This window comes from Rhinolophus sinicus, linkage group LG10, assembly GCF_036562045.2.
Source record: "Rhinolophus sinicus isolate RSC01 linkage group LG10, ASM3656204v1, whole genome shotgun sequence".
Lineage (NCBI taxonomy): Eukaryota > Metazoa > Chordata > Mammalia > Chiroptera > Rhinolophidae > Rhinolophus > Rhinolophus sinicus.
Window position 1 is genome coordinate 37,021,549 of NC_133759.1, and position 22,311 is coordinate 37,043,859.

Consider the following 22,311-nt stretch of genomic DNA (forward strand, 5'->3'; position numbering starts at 1 on the left):
TGCTATTGAGGACATGGAGCAACTCTCATTCAATGATGGTAAGAATGCAAAATACTAGAACCACTTAGGTAGACAGTTTGGTGGTTTCTTACAAAACTAAACGTACTGTTACTACGCAACCCAGTAATCACGCTTCTTGGTATTTACCAAAAGAAACTGAAAACTTATGTTCACACAAAAACCTACACATGGATGTTAATATAGCAGCTTTACTCAAAATTGCCAAAACCTGGAAGTACTAAGATGTTCTTCACTATGTAAATGGATAAACTGTAATACATATAGATAATGGAATATTATTTAGCACTAAAGGAAATGAGCAATCATGCCATGAAGAGACATGAAGGAACCTTAAATGCATATTACTAAGTGAAAGAAGCCAATCTGAGAAGGCTACATGCGAATTCCAACTATATGACATCTGGAAAAGACAAAACTTTTTAGTTTATTTTAAGCAAACTAAAATATAGTTTTAAAGAAATCACTGGTTGCCAGGGGTAGGGGTGAATGACAATGAATAGGCAGAACACGGAGGGTTTGCAGAGCAGTGAAAATACTCTGTATGATATTATAATGATGAATTATGTCATTATACATTAATCTACACCCATTGAATGTGCAACACCAAGAGTGACCCGTAAGGTAAACTATGGACTGTGTGATTACGATGTGTCAACGTAGATTCAGTCCTGGTAATAAATGTACCCCTCTAGTGAGGGACGTTGATAATGGGGAGCCTGTGCATGTGTGGGGGCAGGGGGTCTATGCAAAATCTCTGTACCTTCCTCCCAATTTTGTTGCGAACTTAAAGCTTCTCTTTTAAAGTCTTATTATTAAAAAAGTACCACACAAAGACTCTACATATGATTATACTGGTTTTTATATTCAGAGCCCCAGCTTAAAAAGGGTAGGCTCTATTTTACAAGTTTGACTTGGGTTTCTCTGAAAAGTGATCACGAGAAGTCAGAATTTGAAAATAAAACTCATACATTTACATCTTAAAGTGAAACCGGTTACTTCAAACAACACAATAAAAATTGTTCATGTCGGAGAAAGGCAGACTGCTGTTAAATTAAATATTGCAAAAAGTGAGCAGACCTACAATAATTTTGTGGATCAAAATTAGATTTTACAGACCTACTGTAAGTAAATATTCCAAAGAACTGCAAGTAAACTAAGAGGGGAGTGCAGGGGGTTAGCTGTATAATTGAACTGTGATTGTTTATTGAGCTATAAAAAGCACAGCACTGAATAACGTCAAGGTAAAAACAACCAACTACCAGAAATGTGGCAGGAAGCCCAACAAAACACAAAATCTTACATTCTTTTACAAAAGCCAAAACAGTACTGAAAATTATATTGTACAATGTAACTGGTGAACTGAGACACATGTTCAAATGCTTGAACTAAAATAATGGAAAATAATGGTTGAAAGCAATGAAAATTAATACCCATATTCTCTACTTTTCTTTATGTTTCGATTTTTCAAAATCATATAATTACTATAATAGCGGCTACTGACCAAAGTAAAACAAAACGTGTATATCCTGCTATTAGCACACTGAAAAAAAGACTATGGCTCTTTCCCCTTCCCTAGGGAAGGGGCTGGAAAACTCATGTGTCATGTTCAAAGGCACTGGAGATTCAGACAGCATGTTAGCAATGTTTGCCAGAAGCAGAATTAACCAGCGGCTGGTCCGACAGCACTTGACCAACTGCAGCGAGGGATGAGACAGTCCATGAAGTCAGGGCTGGTGGAACAGAGACTGAGAAGATGAGTATGTGGTTGGGAGACTGAATATAAATGGAATTAAGCAGATAAGTAAATATATTAAAGTTAATAAGAATCCAGATTTCTGTCAGAAAAGGAAATTAAAACTAGGGAAATGCAAAGATCAGGAAAAAATCTTGTAGTGGTGGATCCAAATTACAGGCAGTGATTAAGAACTCATGGTTTTAAACAGCTAGATAAAGAAATATATCTCTGAGCCTGTACTTGCCCAAGTATATACATGTATTATCTAGCTGTTTCATGAAAAGGCCTAAATGCAATGGCACGCCAGTAGCAATGAGCATACCCAGTCCCCAGATCCTGGATTCTAAATACTTTTCACAAATAAAAGGAATCAGGACTCCCTGCAGAACAACTGATTCCAAAGCTGTGGTAGAGAAAACACCAGATGAACCTGGAACACTCTGTTGTACCAGAAAGAAGGAAATGCTCAAAGAATGATAGTGACATGTCAAAAAGACACAGGACAGCTTGAATGGGCCGCCACTGGCCAAGTCTGGGTCATTTCGAACATCAAAATAACTGACAGTAACTAATTATAAGTCACTAAATAAAACAGAAATCATGAATCCATACTACTATAAATAAAAGAAATAAAAGTAAACAGGTAAGTAAATAAATCAAATAGAAGAAAAACCTCTACCTTATGGTAAAGCCAACTAATAAATCCAAAAGGAAAAATAAATTTGAAAATCAGCACTTGGCAAAACACTGTAATAATAATGATTCAAGTAAGATGTATTAATAAATATTAAAATAACTGAGTACAAATTTGATGTGAAACAAGATGTTGAGTCAAAATATCCCCCCACAAAATATTTATTTATATAGAAAAACCTAGTAGATTCTATCCTAATCAAGTGGTAACAATTAACATCAATAGTAACAGAACAAATTAACACTGTTTGCTTCCTGATTAAATGCATTAAGAACACTCCACAATTTCTATGGTATTCATGCTAAAAATGCATAGCTGGAATCTGATCATGACAAAACATTAGGTAAATCCAAATTGAGTGACATTCTGCAAAGCAACTGGCTTGTATTCTTAAAAATATGTCAGAGTCATTTAAGATAAGACTGAGAAACTCTTTTAGAAAGAAACTAAAGACACATTGACAATGATATGAAACAAGTAATCCAAGTTGGATCCGGATTTACAAAGGACATTACTAAGACAACTGGCTAAATTTAAATGGAATGTGTGGTTCAGACAACAGAAGAATTCTATCAATATTATTTTCCTGATTTTTATGAATGGACTCTGGTTAAGTATGAGAATATTCCTGTTTTTAGGAAATACACACTGAACAATGAAAGGGAAAAAGGACATGATGTATATATACCACTTAACCTCAAATGAGTCAGAAAAAAATGCGCATACACACAGATTGGTAAAACAAATGTGGTAAAATGTTAACAGTTGGGGAAGCTGAATGAAAGCTATATGGGAATTCTTTGTATTCTACTTGCAAGTTTTCAGTAAATTTGAAAATTATTTTTTAGTGTTTGATATTTTCTCTCCCTAAAATTGAGGGCTGTAAAGACTCCAAATCATTCTACTAAGAAAACACTCTAGGGAGATCCCAAGAACATCTGACTAAAGGATGAGTTATCATCTGCATTCTCCAAAGCCAGCCATTAAGATTTTGTGCCTCAGTTTCTGCAGGAAGAAAATAAAACAGGTAATTTATAACATAAGTGTTTTAGATTAGAGCAGGGTTTTTCAGCCTTGGTGCTATTGATACTGTGTTGCAGGAAATGGTAGAAAGTATAGCAGCACCCCTGAACTCTACTCACTAGATGCCTGAAACACCTTCCCGAGTTGTGACAAACAAGAGGATCTCTAGATATTATGCTAAGTGAAATAAGCCAGTCACAAAAACATAAAATACTGTATGATTCTACTTACATGAGGTATCTAAATAGTCAAATTCATAGAGACAGAAAATAGAATAGTGGATGTGAAGGGCTGAGAAGAGAGGAGGAAAATAAGTTGTTTACTACATATAGAACTTTAGTTTTGCGAGATGAAAAAGTTCTAGAGATTAGTTCCACTCAATGTGTTAAGAATATTGTGAGTACATACATAACACTTTTGAACCATATACTTAAAAATGATTAAGATGGTAAATTTTGTTACGTGTATTTTACCACAATTTAAAAAAATTTTTTAATTCCAAGGGCAGGTTTAATTTCGTAAGGTGATGTTACACTGACTGATGAACTGTGTGTGTGCGTGTGTGTGTGTTTATGTTTTATACACACACACACACAAATAAATGTAAACACATACATACACACTCAAACAATACAATTCAACTTACCATGATCTTATTAAGAAATGTCATCAGCTCTTGGCATATACATGAATAGTCAGTTAAAATAGTGGAATGAGAACAAAATTCCATTCATTCCTCTCAAAGGGCCATGAAGTGTCAGAAAAGATATATCTTAAAAACTACTAATCAATAACAGCTGTGGGAAATTATAAAGAGTGTCTAACACAGGGATCCTTTAATGAGAGAAGCAGACAGGACCAGGGATCAGATGTGATAAGAGCCATGCAGTAGTGAGAAACAGGTCTAGGGAACTCCAGCTCAGAACCAAGGGATACAAGGAGTGGGAGGAGGCCAGGGGTAATCACCCAAGGGATTATCAAGGGATCTGCAGATGGAGCATCTGCTTAGTCAGCATGCCCCTTCCTCTGTGCTGGGCTGAAACAGCAATGGTGAGGAGCTTGGGTACCAAGCCCCATGGAGCCACCGGATCCCAGAAGGTATGGAAATCTTCACACAGGAGATCCCAAGTGTCAGCACAGTCTACCCTAACTCCTACAGTTACTGAAGGCAGGTTACAGTGAATCGGCAGACAACCAGGAAGTTACAAGGATAAAAAGAGCTAAATTAAGAATCACCAAATATTTGAGAAAACCATTATAAAGTAAGATGCCAAAAGAAGGAAGACCACTTCAAAAGCAAGATTATTTAATCCCTAAGAAATAATTAAGGTGACATGATAGCCATGGAAAAGAAATAATCAGAAACCGTAAAATTACTGAAATTTTAAAAAGTAAAAAGCAACTCCAACATGACTAGTAACAAGGGAATGCAAGTTAAAATAAACGTGATACCTTTTTCTGTCCACTGGATTAACATATTTAAAGGATTGGCAGAAATGCAAAAAGATAAGAACTTTTACAGTGGGTGGGGTTGTAAATTTCCCATCTTTTATGGTATGCAATTTGGCAGAATTCTTATGAAAAAGGCACATATTTTTGGATCTAATAATTTCACTTCTAGAAATCTGTCCTATAAAATACACATATATATAAAGAAGTATGTACAAAATATTCATTGCAGCACTGTTTTAGTGGAGAATAGTTGAGAAAAGCAAACCATCCATCAGTAGGGATATGTATATTTACTAACCATTGGATACTAATAACGAATGCCATGAAATGTTAAGAAGGCTTTAAAAAGAGAGAAGTGGACCTCTTCATACAGACATGACAAGGTCCATAAAATACATTAAATAAAAAGGGAGAGATTACATAATAAAGATATTAATTTTTTCTTTAAAAAAAGGATATAGATATTTACACATAAAGGTATATAAGTGCATACACAGCAACAGGGTTGGTAGCTACAAGCTAAACTGTTTACAGTTATCTCTGAGAAGGAAAGTTGCTGAGGGTTATAGAAAAATAACTTTCATTTTTGGTTTCACAATTTATTAACTATACTATGTGCCCAATTAAAAAAAAAAGGTACATCAAACCGAGCAAGAATATTGCCTCCTCAGTAAGGAGGGATTCCCCCTGATATAGATAAGGTAGTAGCACATCACAGTAGAAATAGTAAAAATTAATGTATGCTTCTGATGTTCAAAGAGCGATATTAAGACTAATAAAGGACAACTAAAAATGGGCATTAAAATGAAGATATCCCTACATAACTGAAGGGAACCAACAATTTTCCAGCCTGAAGCTACTTTCTGGGATATTGATTTTAAGTTGTTTAAGAAACAAGACTCAGAGAACCTCACCCCCTTTCCTACCCAACAAATTCAGACAGAGAAAGCTGCTTCAGGAAGGGAGCCTGGGCTTGATCACCTTAAGAATCTTCACCCCAGCCTTAGTCAGGAAGACTCCAAGCCTGTTAGCTAGCTACCCCATATCCCATTGTTTCTGAGACACCAGAAAGAATCTGCCAGCAAGAATTTGCCTGCCATATGTGTTCTGCTCTTTGTCAACTACCTATAAATCGCCCATTCTCACTTCTGAAATCTCAATAACCACCTCCACCTCTTCTCCTTTGTCCAAAATGTCATATATCCAATGTTACCTCACTGTCTTTGGAATTTTCATGCTTATGTGAATTCACCATGAGTATTTATCAAAACCTTTGATTTTTTCCTGTTAATCTGTCTCTGTTAATTTGATTATTAGCCAAGTTAGAATTTAGAAGGTGGGAGGAAAAGTATTAATTTTTTTAGCTGCCACATAACTGTTCTCTCTTACACTTAAACTGTAATTATCTGTTTCAGTAATTGCCTAACTGGTAAGTTTATAATTGTAATGAACTTCTTTTGTTTCATTAAAGAACTCTATTCTCAAAGTATTTGTAATAGAAGTTGACTTGCACTGCAGGGCTATAGAAATTTTTGAGAACTCCAATGGCAAAGCACAAGACAGCTTGGGCCAGGTACTTCTCCTAGCCAACAGGAAATAGTGCTTTGATTCAGTGAAAAGGACAAAAATATATACATTATCTCTACTTTGCCTGCCGGCCTCTATATAACTACCAATCTATACAGAATGGTTTTACTAAAGACACTTAAAAATTGCAAACTGATGATGTGAAAAGAGAATATAAGATTAGAACTCAGCAACATGTTAACTAGAAAAAAATTTCCACTGCAAAGTATAGATGGTAGAAATAGTTTATATATATAGTAAGCTAAGTAAACAAAGTAATCTGTTCTGTAGTCTTGGGCAGAAAGAATAGGAATCGTGTGTGTGTGGAAGAGACTGTTGTTTTTCACTCAATAAGCATTTTCCTCTTCTTCCTTTAATAACTAGAATCTCTTACTCTTAGCCAAGTACATGACTGCCCAGCGAAAGACTATATTTCGCAGCCTCACTTGTAGTTAGGGATGTCCATGCGACTAAGTTCTGGCTAATGAGATGTGAGCAGAAATGAGGCATGTTATTAATACCCTTACAAATAATGAGTGAGGCCTCTAGTCTTGCTTTTACTGTTCTTGTTGGCTGGAACATAGTAACCTAGGAAGCTCAAGCACCAACGTTAAACTATGAGATAGAAACCACATGACAGTGCACCAAGATGGAAGAAACCTGGGTTCCCACCAGCACCGTAAACCTGGTCTGATTATACCTGCTTTGCTACATGAGAGAAATAAAGAAAATTACAGCCTTCTCATTCAACTGAGTAATATTCACAAAGGCAGTATTGTTAATCTATTAGATGTCATTGCATCTTACAAACTAGTTGCTGAAGCCCATGTTTATATCAGAAAAAGGATTACCACTGAACAGACCACCTACAAACAGCTGCCATTTAACAAAACATTAATATTTACATACTCACACACACTCAGACTGTTCTTGCATATGAGTATGGTTTTCTACAAAATCATAGACGTAAATGAGATGAACGTAGCTAATAATAAGCACAACTTTATAATAAAAAGGGGCCATTTAAAAACCTTGATACTTACTGATACATTAGCACTATCACTGCTTGCAATCTCAGCTGCTTTTTCAATAATCTGTTTAAAAAAAATTTTTAATTAGATTTTGGCTCTAGTATTTGTAAAATTTTAAATGTAAATGACTATACTTGTACTTAAGACTAAAAGGCACTACATATGGTTTGGCATTTCTATGCTTTATAATATAAACATGAATTTTAAATTCAAAATGGTATTATGCAGTGATTCTCAATCTTCAAATTCCTGACAACTGAGAAACAATGGCATTACTATTAGGAAGTGTAATGCCTAGGATGCACTAGGATTGTCTGTAGATAAAATGAGAAGTGGCTTGCATGTGTATGTGTAAATATTTTTAACATAGGTAAAGGTATTCTGGTTACAAAAATGAAAAGGTATGTAAGAGTTACTAAGTATTGAGTAAATTTTTATCATTTCTCATCATGTTTTTTTTCGAATTAATAAATATCAAAAGTGTAAGTAAAGTCAAAAGAGAGCCTAAAAATTTTTTTAGGGGCGGCCGGATGGCTCAGTTGGTTAGAGTGCAAGCTCTGAATGGCAGGGTTGCCAGTTCAATTCCCACATGGGCCAGTGAGCTGTGTCCTCCACAACTAGATTGAAGACAACGAGCTTTTGCTGAGCTTCGGGAGAGGCGGCCGGATGGCTCAGTTGGTTAGAGCACCGGCTCTCAACAACAAGGTTGCCAGCTCAATTCCCACATGGGATAGGGGCTGCACCCCCTGCAACTAAAATTGAAAATGGCAACTAGACTTGGAGCTGAGCTATGCCCTCCATCAACTAGATTGAAGTCCAACGACTTGGAGCTGATGGGCCCTGGAGAAACACATTGTTCCCCAATATTCCCCAATTGAAAAAATAAAAATAAATATTTTTAAAGTCATTAAGTTCAAAGGGGGCTTTAATTCTTGAAAAGAGGGGAACCCACTGGTCCAGGAGGAAGATCAGTGGTAAAAAATCTGAAAATCCATATCCAGTTGCTGAGTTAGGTAATCCTAAACTGATAATCTGTATCCTCATGTGTAAAATGCAGTGATAATTCCCATCCTATTTCGTAGGGTTGTTAATATGATAAAATGATATCGTTATTAAAATTAAGCAATAAACAAAATCGATTTGAAAAGCAAAGTGAATGCAAGTGATTACAGCAAAAAAAAACATCAAATAAAAAGAATGCAGGGAACTTTCACTTTTTATATCTCTATTATTTCATTTGTTTTACAGTGATCATATATAAATTGTACTAGTAAAGAAAACCCTGCAAGTATGAACATATTTAAACATTTTTAAAGACTAAAATTTCCATCTGAAGTTTATCTTGAAAGATAGACTCTCCAAGGGATTGTAAAGGCAAAAGGAAAGTTTAGTGACCATTTGTAGATGACGTAAGCAATGTTAAAATGAGACATTTTAAAGAAACTGGACTTCTCTTAAAATATTAAATTAAAAACACTTATATTTTCACAGAATGTTATATTTGTAAAAATGCATCAAAAAGCATCTCATTTGATCCAAAATAAATTACAGCTGATTGTTGAACATACCATAATTCAACACAAAAATAGCCACACCTGGGACAACTATCACAAGTAGTTATGGCTTGTGAATTAAGGAATAAAGCCATAGTATAAATGTAACAGATGAGTCAATGTACCTTTTTCTACTCAAGGTACACTAAGGCATATGATTCTTGACATATTTGGGATTTCTATCGTAATAATCACAAAATTTAATTTGGTTGTACATTATTAATCAGAAAAACATTTTAGAAAAATTTGGAAAGTTGCTCCTTAGGTGAACAAATTTCAATTAAAATGAATGTAAAGGAAGAAACATTAAGTTACATAAATTTAATTTACATACTGTACAAATCTACTCTCTAAAGGTCTGGTAGTGTTGAACATTAAAATACAAATTAGTTTATAGGTGGGTTAACTTAAATATTTAATATAACATCAATTTTTAAAGGTAGTTTGTTCTCAAATGTATTAAGGAAATAAAAGAAACGTGTTTATTATTTGAGAATTTACTCAAAGATTTCGTCAAAAAAATCAGCATCAATTATACCTGAAACAAAGATGCCAAACCCAAAGGTAAAACATATGACAGCTTAGCTCTCTTAGCATGTAAATTATCATAGTACTATTTTCAGCCCCACCAGATACTCTCCTTACTCCCAAGATATGTAGCTTCACATTAAGGAAATGTGTTTAGAAACTGAATTCCTTGCTATAGAGTCTACAAAAATAGTAGGACCTTAGGAGTCCTACTAATAGTAACATTCAACATAAATGATCTGTTCTTGGATACCAACTGGAACACAGCAGTGATTATGTCTTTAATCTCTGAACTAACACGTGAGGCATGTTTCACTGTATACATACATTTCCCATGTTCAGTTACATATGAATGCATTTATAGACCTTTCAAATTGAAAAGGATCTCAGAGAACAATTATGACCTTCTCATTTTATAAATGAAGAACCTGAACTCCAGAGATAACATGTCTGTCTCACTTGGTCAGTGATAAAGCCAGGACTAAAGAGAGTTGGCTCCCTGCTCAGTGGTCTTTCCACTGAACCAAGCTGTCAATGTATGTGAAGTTTTGAAACAGAAATAGACATACAGAGCTTAAACTATAAACATATAGAGCCAAAACTAATCATTCAATTATTTCATGCATAGTAGCCCTCTAAACAATTAGCTTACCTTATCAAAAGGAGGGTAATAATAAGGTTGTTTTTTATTCTCTGGGAATTTGATATGCAAAGCTGTTGCATTTTCAGTATATGGATTTGTTTGAACAGTTCCCATGGGATTCAACATTTCTTCAAGTTCATCTAAAACATGCAAATAATTTTGATTCTTAAGAAAATGCCTTTGAAACGAAACTAAAACAAAACTTTAATGGATTTCAACCATGAAAATGATTTTTAAAGTGTCACCTAAGGAAATCTGGCAATTATATCAGTACGTCTCTAATTTTCTGTTAAAGCTTGGCACAAACTTTGAATGTGAGTTTATATACACCTTTAAAATGAGAAAGTAACAAAAATTAATAACTACCTCACCTCACCCTTTTTCAATTTGGTAAGTATTCTGAACTTTGAATAAAAAAACTTAATTGCGACTGCTCTCCCTCCATCAAAATTAGGTGGCAAAGAGGAATTGTTATTAGTTCATCACCACAGACAGATTTCTTTATCACATGCAATCTGATTTTCATGGTCATCACAGTACTCAAACTAATATTTTCAAAGTCATCAATGACATTCCTTTTGACAATCTTAATGTTCCTCTATTTCCCATAACAGCTGATAAAAGTTAAACACCTTCTCTGGTAGTTTTGTAACACTCCATTCAAGTGGTACTCCTTTAACTTCACCAACTGCTTGTTTCTTCAAGACACTCCTTCCTCATTTCTATTACTCTAAACGTGATCCATTCACAGAATTGTGCATGGGGATCTTAGAAATTCAGTGTTGTCACAAAACCCAGGAGCTCACGTAATTTTCTCATTTGATAGATAAGTAAACTGTTGAAGAGTCATGAAACTCAAGATGAGGACAGAGTTTGCAATACAACCTGAAGTCTCCTCTCTCCAAACTAATTTCTCTTTTCTCATACTGATTTTTAGCAGTTATTCTCACTGTACTTCCTGAGGAGATAAATGATAAAGCCACTTCTGTCTAGGCCTAATGTTGACATAGTGTGCACAATCAGAGTTGTCTCCTGAAGCTAGAAAATCGTTAAAAGTATTTACAAATTCCAGCTACTTAATCATCCTTTGTTCATCTTTTTAAACACTCTCTCATCTCACAGATTCTACTTTCAACTGGACTGAAGCAATTCTCATAACTTATACAACTCTAAAGCAGCCTTTTCTGCAAATTACAATCCTGTGTTTGCTAACTAGAACTAAGAGCATTATACTTATTTGTCATCTGAAGTCAAATGTAGCATTTTAGTATTTTTATCAGCCCCAAACATATGGAGCTGCTTAACCTTGCTTAAAAGTGATTACAAAAAAGGGACTCTAATGTATTACAAATGGAGAGTACAAACTGGCACACTCTCTATTGGAGAGCAATTTGTGATTATTTATAAAAATTACAAATGTATTTATTCTTTGACTCAATAAAACCACTTCTGGGAACTTATTTCAGATATATACCTGCACATAAACAAGGTTAGTCATTCTAACACTGTTTAAACTATCAAAAGATAACTGCTTTAAGCAGCAGCAGCAGTGGCGGCAGCGGCAGCAGGGGCAGCAGCAGCAGAGCAGCAGGGGCGGCCGGATGGCTCAGCTGGTTAGAGCACGAGCTCTCAACAACAAGGTTGCCGGTTCAATTCCCGCATGGGATGGTGGACTGAGCTCCCTACAACTAAAGATTGAAAACAGCGACTGGACTTGGAGCTGAGCTGCGCCCTCTTCAACTAGACTGTAGGACAATGACTTGGAGCTGATGGGCCCTGATGGACCCTGGAGAAACACATTGTTCCCCAATAAAATTAAAAAAAAAAAAAAAAAAAAAAAAGGCAGCAGCAATCTACGTAGAAAGGGCAAAGAGCAAACGCAAAGAGCAGAACACTACATGGAATATGCAATTTTGTGGAAGAGTAGGAAGAAAATAAATCTACATTTGTATTACCAATGTATACATGAAGAATTCTGCAAAGACACAAAAGCAACCAAAAGATGTGATTATATACCTTAATAATGAACTAGGGATTCTAGATAATAGATTATTTGTAGTTCACTTCTGGCTTGCTCCTACTGGGATAACTGTGACAATTCTAGAGCTGATACATGCAGAGTAAATGTGTTCATTTATTATTTCTCATTTTACGTTTTGTTAGACATAAAGTAGGTTCATGGTATGCCAAGTTAATATTGCCAAAATTTTTCTAAAAGTACCCATCAAGTTACTTGATGATTCAGTAGAACATGTGTGAGTTTAAATTAAGATTTTCAAGAGGATATTGTGAAATGCCTAATTTTTACTCTTACGGTGAAACTATAGGTTCTCTTAAGAAATGTGGGGTGGCCGGTTGGCGAGGTGGTTAGAATATAGTGCTCATAACACCAAGGTTGAGGTTCGATTCCCACATGGGTCAGTGAGAAGCAACGGCTTGAGCCTGAAGCTGAGCTGCCAGCGGGCAGCTGGTTGGCTCAGTCATTAGAGAGAGGTGCTCATAACACCACGGTCACCAGTTCTAGTTCTACATGGGCCAGTGAGCCGCGCCCTCGACAACTAGATTGAAAACAATAACTTGACTTGGAGCTGAGCTGTGCCCACCCCCTCCCAGCTAGATTGGAGGTAAAAAAAAATGTGTATATGCACACTGCTCTCCTATATTTGAGGATTAACGTGATTAGTGAAAATTACTGGAGATATATGCAGGAAAGGGTAGGAATAACAGACTATACACACATAAATTATTAAAATGTGAGGAATATATAAACATGCCCACAAACAACTCATTGAAATTTATGTCCAAAATAATTATATATACCTCCAAAAACAATCCCCAGGTAGCAAATACTAATATATGAACATTTTCAAATGTTTGTCACACACAAAATAATTTTAAAATCAAGTTCAAAATTTTACTAAATATATTAACCAACTATGAAGACAGAAAAAAAAAGAAAACCATTATTATATAGCAAGGTTTACACTAAAAATTTCCAACATTTGGGAAAGCAGTACAGAATAACAGAAAGAGTCGAGCAGTCTTTTGAACAAATATTAGGTTTTAGTCAATTATGTAAAATTGACAGATTAAGTTATTATCTCTGAGGTTCACTTTCCTCTTCTGTAAAATAGGGATAAAACCATCGACTTCATAGGGGTACTGTGAGTAGTATTTGAAAAATATAGGCATGTGAAAGGTACTCTTCTTAGCTCAAATTTCAGGCTAAAGCCAACTAAAGAATAAATATTTTTACTATTCTTGCCAAATGAGTGAATGTTCCTTCTACTAGTATAGATATTTAGTGCAATTAGGAGCAATAGAGGTTGTTATACAAAGGCACTGTTCCTTAGGACAATTGCTCAAAAACCTGTAAGTATAACATATTTACAGTGAGAACACATTCATTGAAATAACAAATATATGCAGATACAAATCACTTTTTTAATATATTAAAATAATCTATGTAAATTTGTTTTAGAATGAACAATGAAGATACCAAATGATGGTTTCTTTACGAAACTGAAAGAACAGTGAGTTATAAAGAAACATTAACTAGTCTACATGCCAAAAGTTACTCTTTAACACTAAGGATTAGGATGTAAATCTTACCAGGAAATGAAGACCAGCTGTGCAATATTATGTCTCCAGATCTCAACTGTCCTTTAAAGTCAAAAACCATCGTATTTACCCATGCTACAGGATAATGCTGTTGAAAAAGATATTGCATAAATATGTTAAGAATGAATTTTAAGGTGTGAACATCTGCATGCCCTTTGTTTCAATAATCTTAGTTCTTGAAATTTCTAGAGTTCTAGATGATTTCCCCAAAACCACCCAAAATAAAAGCCAGATGTACATGAGAAAATGTCAACATCTTTATATTGGTTCAAGAAAAACCTAAAAGCCAATTAATGTCTCACAATAAAATAGCATATCCCCAAAATAGAATATTCATTGTACAGCCATTGAAGATGATGAGGATCTTCTAATGATTCAAGAAAATATGTGTGATATAGGCAGGTTGTAAGAGCTTTCAGCATATATTACTCTTAATATAGGACAAGGCAATGTCTCTATGTATCATAGAATTTATTTATATTTCTAAAAAGGAAGCACCAACTTGACAGGACTTTTATGCAGACACTTAGACTAATTTGCTCAGTATAGCAAAAAACTTTATAAATATTCAAATGCTTTGAGTAAAATTCTCTATCAGTGGAGGAAAAAAGATAACTCTTCTGGGATTTTTTCATGAAAAATTTTTTTTTTAAATTATAATAACCAGATAAAATACATACTGATATTAGGAATAAAAAGATATAAAGTCACGTACATAAAAGTAATCAGGTTTTTTTTTTAAGGTATAAAATTCATGTGCCTATCCCTAAAAAAATTTTTTCATAAAGAAAATGAAAAAAAGACTTGACTAAAAATATTAAATGGGAGAATGAGTGAGAAAAAGTATACCATCCTTTATCCACAATTTCAAAATCCAAGAAAATGAAAAATAATGGTTTGTTCATAATTTATTTGACAATAAAAAAAAGGCCATAAATTACATGAAATTAATTGACATTCTTCATTTGCCTCATTTAGTGTGATATTAATATATTTCACTGATAGATAATGATGAGTTTGATTACAGATTTGAGCCCCAGACACTACCAGGTTTGTTGAGTAAAGTACGATCTATGATCTTTCTAAAATGCACAAAATTCTGAATTCTCAAATGTATCTGGCACCTGAAATTTCAGTTAAGAGACTGCAGACCTGTAAAATTTTCTTCATTCGTTTTCATCTGTATCTTCTAAAAAGTGTAATATTTATAATAGAGCACTTATAGTATGACAGTTACTAAATTTGCCAAAACGAATGAACAGGACATAAAAATGGAGATTTACTGTTTTTGAAATCAGTTCTTAGAGAGCAAAGTTATATGATATATTTTCACTTACATTACTCAATTATTTCAAAAGGTCTTAAAATTATTCCACTATATTATTATTCCATTATAAAATATTTTTACACAAGTTAGTATATTACCACTTTTCCAGATTTCCTGATGGTCTGATATTTAGAGGGATTAATCGTTTTAGTTGATTTCTTTGTTTTCACTTTATCCAAAACTGCATAAACAGCAAAACATAATCTAGCCATTCGTGGCAGGTCACAAGTATTAATATCAAATTCCAGTGGTTCATTCCAAATGTGATCATTTTTCCCTGATATCTCTGAGCTTACGATGGTTTTACACAGGAGTTCAGTACCATGAAAAAGGCCAGCCCTGACATGAACCTGTAATAAGGGAGATAAAAAGAAATACAGAATCATGAATTTTGCACCACTGAAACACCTCTATTTTGGAGAATGAAGAAACATATACTGGGAAAAGAAGCACATCAACTCCAGGAAAGCCTATTTGCCTAAAAAGGCATCAGACTGTAATTAATCAGTGTATTATTCACTAAGCTGTTTAACCTATTTTTCACTTACTAAATAAACAAGCTAAAAAAAATGCCAGGGATATCAAAGGTATAAACAGGTCTAAAGAAATCAAGACCATAAGTATAAAAACTATTATCATATGCTTGCTTCATTTACTTGGGATCTTGCTTTACTCATTTAGTTGGGAAGGAATGGATGGAAAAATGACTCCACAGTCTTTTTCTACTTCTGAATAATTTATCAGTTGGTCATTATAAGTAGCCAACTAAAGATATTCTATCCATATTTATGATTATTCTATACATCACTCACTGTCTTTCATTTTTTTCTTTAGATCCAGGTTCAGAGTGGTGCAGGATATATATAAGATGTCCCAGAAAATTTTATTCAGTCATATATATATATATATATATATATATATATATATACTTTTTTTAAAGACATGATCTAATTATCTCCAATTTAAAGGTGATAAAAGTAGAACTAAAAACAGTACTAAAACACCGAGACTAAAGCAATGAAATACATTAAGATTAAATGTTTTATATTGATTATTCAGAGTGACTTACCATACAATAGTAATCAATAAATATTTACCGAATAAATGAATACATATGTGGAACTATTTAGGTTTGTCTTTCTTAAATTTAAAAAAACTTATCAATAAAAATTTTTACTTGTTAATAGTTACTATTCTAATTATGAAAAGGAAGATAAATAACCAAGACTATCTACTTCATCTATAAATATTCAAAGATATTAAGTAGTGATATAAAATTTTAAATATTGATAAAACCGTCAACTTTTTAAATTATAAATATTTATAATACATTACAGTTATGACTTAAAACCTATTAAAACAATTTAAAAGTTATACTAGCAAAAATGTAACTATAGTTTAATAGACTACACACTTCATAATGTAACACGGAAAGGATGGCTTACTTTAATACTATTCATTAATCTAACTCCTGCAAAATAAACATAGATGGATTAACGGGTTAAATATTTTTAATTAATTAAAAAACAAAATGAAAATTGTTAAAAAGATATGAGCGGGCCGGCCCGGTGGCTCAGGCGGTTAGAGCTCCATGCTCCTAACTCCAAAGGCTGCCGTTTCGATTCCCACATGGGCCAGTGGACTCTCAACCACAAGGTTGCCGGTTCAACTCCTCTGAATCCCGCAAGGGAATGGTGGGCTCGGCCCCCTGCAACTAAGATTGAACACGGCACCTTGAGCTGAGCGGCCGCTGAGCTCCCAGATGGCTCAATTGGTTGGAGCACATCCTCTCAACCACAAGGTTGCTGGTTTGACTCCCGCAAAGGATGGTGGGCTGCGCCCCCTGCAACTAGCAACGGCAACTGGACCTGGAGCTGAGCTGCGCCCTCCACAACTAAGACTGAAAGGACAACAACTTGAAGCTGAAGGGCACCCTCCACAACTAAGATTGAAAGGACAACAACTTGACTTGGAAAAAAGTCCTGGAAGTGCACACTGTTCCCCAATAAAGTCCTGGTTCCCTTCCCTTTAAAAAAAAAAAAAGGTATAATGTAAAAAATTGTGAACCCCTAATATGTTAAAAAAAAAATGCTAGTTATAATTCCATCAACCAACTTCTGGCAAAATTCAGACATAGGGAATGAAGTAAAATTATGGATCCGCTAGTTAAAAGTTAAAAAAAACTTTAAGTATAATGGCTAGAAAAGTCCTATACTAACTATAAACAACAACAGCAAAGGGTGTGATCTGGAAAAGAATAATAAAGAATGAGTCTAACTTGGATTGGGCCTGGTAATAATAAACAAAAAAAGAGACCCTATATATTTTTAGGAAATGTGTTGAAATATTCATTATCTAATAGTCAAAGTGTAATTTATTTAAGACCAAGTCATTAAAATTATGTCATCTTGAGAAATCTCCTTAAATTATTAAAGTAGATATATGGTTAAAAATAAACAAGAGTAGAAAAAATAATCTACATTTAAAATAAAATGAAAAAAAAAATGTTTTCTGAATTTAAAATCTCCCATAGTATCAGATATTTAAGATTTTGTTTTTAGAAAAAGCAGTAAGAAAAACCATTCACTAAACTTGTATCATGTGACATTTTGTCAAAATTGTCCCATTTCCTGATGCCTGGTCTGGATGTCTCCAGGCTCTGAAAAGTGAAGAATTATAAACCGCCATTATGCTTAATACAGTCACACATTTTATTGTCCAACAGTAGTAAACTTCCAAAGGGACACTTTCTCTCAAGCTCCAGAACACTTGGAGAGCAAGAGAAGGCAGGCTTTATAATGCAAAGGACTCACCACTGTGCTACGGCAAGGATGTGCCAAGCCTGCAGACAGACTGCATTGCTGAACTCACCAATTAAAAATGTTCTGTGTTGGGCAAGATATGACACTTTACCCCAACATCAATACCTAATTTCCTTCTTTGACAATATGGCGAAAATCCACTACATTTTGCCTTTAGATATTAGACACAAAAAAGATCAGTAGCATGAACAGGCTGAAATTCCCACGATTTCATGAAGTAGGTATATCATTTTGTAAAGAGGCAGATTTGTTCTGATTTGTGGGAGATGCTGTGTACTAACCTTTAACTAAGGACACAAAGATATTACAGACAGTTAAAATTAAAATGTATTAATTCATTCCAAAAAATATTTAGAGTTCTAGGCACTCAACTAAGGAGATAAAAACATTAAGTTACAATTTCTTTCCTCAGGTTATATATAATTGTAACAGGTTAGGAGTGCTGAGACCCATATAACTAGGCAATGGGGGGTTATGATTCATGACTAATAAGTGTGATATAGGATGTATCTGGGCTTGGAATTCTCTGGGTTTATCCTGTTTGGGGTTTGCTGGACTTCCTGAATCTGCTATAATATTTATATCTTTTGCCAGCTTTGGAAAGCTCCCAATAATAATTTCTTTACAGTTTTTCTGAATTGCAATCTTTTTTTCTTTTCTTTCTGGGATTCAGGTTATACAAATGTTAGACCTTCTGATGTTGTTATAGGCTCTAGTATTTTTTCTCCTTCAATCATTTTTCTCTGTGTTGTTTAAATTGGAAATTTTTGTATTAATCTTCAAGTTTACTGACTCATTCCTTTTTCCACTACCATTACCATTTCCACATTACCATTCCACTATTGAGTCCACTCAGTAAATTTTTTAAATTAGTTATTTTATTTTTCATTTCTAAATCTTCTGTTTGGTTCCTCCTTATATCTTCTATTTCATACTTGAGACTTTCTATTTTTCCATTTCTTTCAACTGTGTTTGTCCTTAGTTGTTGGAGTATTTTTATAAGTGTTTTAATATCTTTGTAAGATAATTCCAAAATCTATGTCATCTCAGCATTGATATCTGTTATCTTGTACATACAACTTGAGATTTTCCTGGCTCTTTATATGTCACTTATTAATTTTTATTTATTCTTTTTGTAAAGAGGGCGCAGCTCGCAGTGGCCCATGCAGGGATCGAACCGGCAACCTTGTTGTTATCAAGCACCATGCTCTAACCGACTGACTGAGCTAACGGGCCACGCCCATGTCACTTAATAATTTTAAATTGTATCCTAGACATTATGATCATTATGTTATATGACTCTGGATTTTGTTTATATTCTATGGAGTTTATATGTTTGTTTTGGGAGGCCATGATTAGGTACAGGCTGCAAGTTCCAACAAGCCTTCTGTAAGCTGTGGTGCCAATACCAGTTCAGTTTTCAAATCCTTTGTAGGGCTTTTTGGCTCTGTTCTATGTGTGCATCATACTGTGACCAGTCTGAGATTTGAGTGGCAGTTTATGAGTATGCATCGTTCAGTTCTCCAAGTATGTAGGAAGTTAAGACTCAGATCCACAATGTACAGTTCAGGAATAAACATGTAAGCGTAAACAACCTTAAGGGGTTGTTTTCCCAAGCTCCTCCCACTCTGCAATCATCCAAGTATTTTTTGATTGCCTGGGGCTCGCCTTTTCTTGTCATCCAGCCAGAAAGCTGTCTTTATTCACCCACACTTCCTGCAACTATGCCAAACAGCAGAAGGACAGAAAGGACAGATTGGGGGAAGTCAATGAGGATTTACCCAATTCTCTTGAGACTACAACTCCTCTAATCAGAGAGGATGGTTCAACTCTGCATTTTAAGCCTGTTCCCATTGCTGCTACTGCTGCCACAGGACTTCTTAGAGACTGGGGCAGATAAGAACAGAGAAAAGAATAGGAAACAAAAAAGGGGGGGGGGGGGAACTGCAGTTTCTCTGAGAGTAAGAAGACCCCTTTGCCACTATCTCTATAACTAGAGGGCTTCTTGAGAGCTGACTGTACCAGCACCATCTTCTAGGTTTTAGGCAGTACTGAATTCAGGCCTCTGCTGAATATTAAGATGCACACCAGAAAAGTGAAAACATCACAAGGCTGGGAAAAGACTGACCAGGAAAGAAGCAGTATGTTACAGAATTCTAAGCACTCTCACAGAGTTGAAAGACACTGAAGTGCCAGCCAGGCAGAGTAATGAATCTTCACTGAATAGTGAGGATTTTCATTACAGACTCCAGAGTCATGTGCCCTTTAAGATCTCTGGGACTGTGTATATAATGGATCTCACTCCCAGGATCAGGTTATTATATGACATAGCTAACTTTAAGGAAGGGAGATTATCTTTCAAGGGTCTGATCTAGGTCTTGAACCTGCAAGCCTTCAAAAGGAACTACACAAAAGGCTCTCCTGGTTCTGAGGCCTTCAGACTCAGACTAAACTAAACTATCAGTTCTCCTGGGTCTCCAGTTTGCAAAATAACCCTAAAGATCACAGAAGATAACCAACTCTGTAAGATCATGTGAGCCAATTCCTTAAATATGTGTTTGCATGTGCATATCTGTGTACACATGCACGTGCATACACACAAACACACACACACACCCTATGGGTTCTGCTTGTTTCTCTGGAGAATACTGACTGTTAACATCTACTCTCATCACTTCTATTTAACATCATATTGTAGGTCCTAGCCAGGAAAAAAGTTTGGAAAAAAAGAAGTAACAGGAACACACCCCCTCTTTTTTTTCCTTCAGATTTCTTTTCATAATTGTACTAGCCTGTGAAGCAATTAAACAGAATGGGATGTATCCACAAGAAAATCATGCCATAATTGTATTAACTTACTTAAATTCAACTATATAACCCTGCTGGATAAAGAAAGGTTCAGCAAGGGAAGACTAGAGAACTAGATGAAGTGGAATGGGGGTACTTCCTTTTTTTTTTTTTTTTTTTGAGTAGGAGATTCTTTAAATAGTACACGTCATTAAGCCCATTACTTCTAAGAACATATGACCACAAACAATAAAGTCAATGCAGCTTGAAATAGCTAAAGGAAGTTGGCACAACCTATGGAAATAAAATGTCACTGATAAAGAAATAATTTATTTTGTCACTGACAAAGAAATAATATGTAAGGCTCAAGAAAATAAAGCAGGTAGTGAAGGCTACTTTGGTCTTCCTCAGGAAGAAATTAAATAATAAGAGAATAACTACAAATAATTAAATAATGTAAATTGTCTACAGAAGATAAATATGATTAAACTACAAATGGAATGAACAGGTAGGAATTCCCATTTTACAATGTAAATTACACATCTATACACACAAGTCACTGAACAAAACCACATATGTATATTATACTCCATATAACTTGAGGGTAGATTTGCCTATATGTGATTTTTGCCTTTAGGAATATACTACCCAAGGATTTCTACTGAACATTTCGGACTGCCCAAGATTTCTATAAAGTGAATAAATCAAGTCGTAGAATAATGTATATAATATCATCCCTTTTTGTTTAACAAACCAACCAATCAACAAAATAAACATTACCAAAATCTCTTCAATCCCCAAACCATGTATTTATATATATTTGTATAAATGCAGAGGTCACTCACAATGCCAGTTAACCTTAAATCCCATATGATGATAAAGAGATGGGTAGGAGAGATCAGTAACTTTATTCTTTAATCATGTTTGGACATTTTTACCTGTTGCAGCAATGTCATACTTTTGCAATTGGAGAAAAGAAAATAGTAAGAAAAATTTTAATTAAAGGAAAAAATAAAATTACAACTAAAATAGAAAACAAGGGCTAACTTGCATAAGCACACTCATTAAAAATTCTAGCTGAGAATGTAAGAGCAAAAAAGCTCTTATTTTAATGACAGCTACCCAAAGACTCTTTAATGTCCTCTTATAAAAGCAAGCCATTAGTAATCATTGGCAAGGTATTCCTGAATATATCATCATGCCAGCAAACATCTCCAACTAACTGAATCTCTTTCTTGGATCACAAAACTATTCACTTAATTTCCTGCCAAGCAAAATAGGAGAAAATGCATGCTTTATACTTTAAGACAAAGTGCCTAGTTAAGTCTTCACTTAATTGTATGGGGTTGTGCAATAAATCCCCATGTGTTAACAACTTGTGGTCTATAATGTAGTCATCTATTTTCTTCCAGGAAATGGTATTACATTTTCTGTGTTCAGCAAGTTTAAAAGAAAAAGAAGGGGGCTGAGAGAGGAGGCTGGGTGCAACTCTAAGCAAGGCTGAGACA

The 22,311-nt window shown here is 34.6% G+C and overlaps 1 protein-coding gene across 2 annotated transcripts in view; it reads right to left on the reverse strand.

Moving 5' to 3' along the window:
- PIK3CB (phosphatidylinositol-4,5-bisphosphate 3-kinase catalytic subunit beta) overlaps positions 1 to 22,311 on the reverse strand; it is a 153,485-nt gene that overhangs the window by 41,083 nt on the left and 90,091 nt on the right. For both annotated transcript variants that reach the window (XM_019747566.2, XM_019747603.2), the window contains 4 exons: positions 15,293 to 15,544; positions 13,859 to 13,955; positions 10,256 to 10,386; positions 7,535 to 7,585 (listed from right to left, as the gene is read on the reverse strand). In XM_019747566.2, the coding sequence (XP_019603125.2) occupies positions 7,535 to 7,585; positions 10,256 to 10,386; positions 13,859 to 13,955; positions 15,293 to 15,544 (531 nt within the window). The remainder of the gene's footprint in view (positions 1 to 7,534; positions 7,586 to 10,255; positions 10,387 to 13,858; positions 13,956 to 15,292; positions 15,545 to 22,311) is intronic.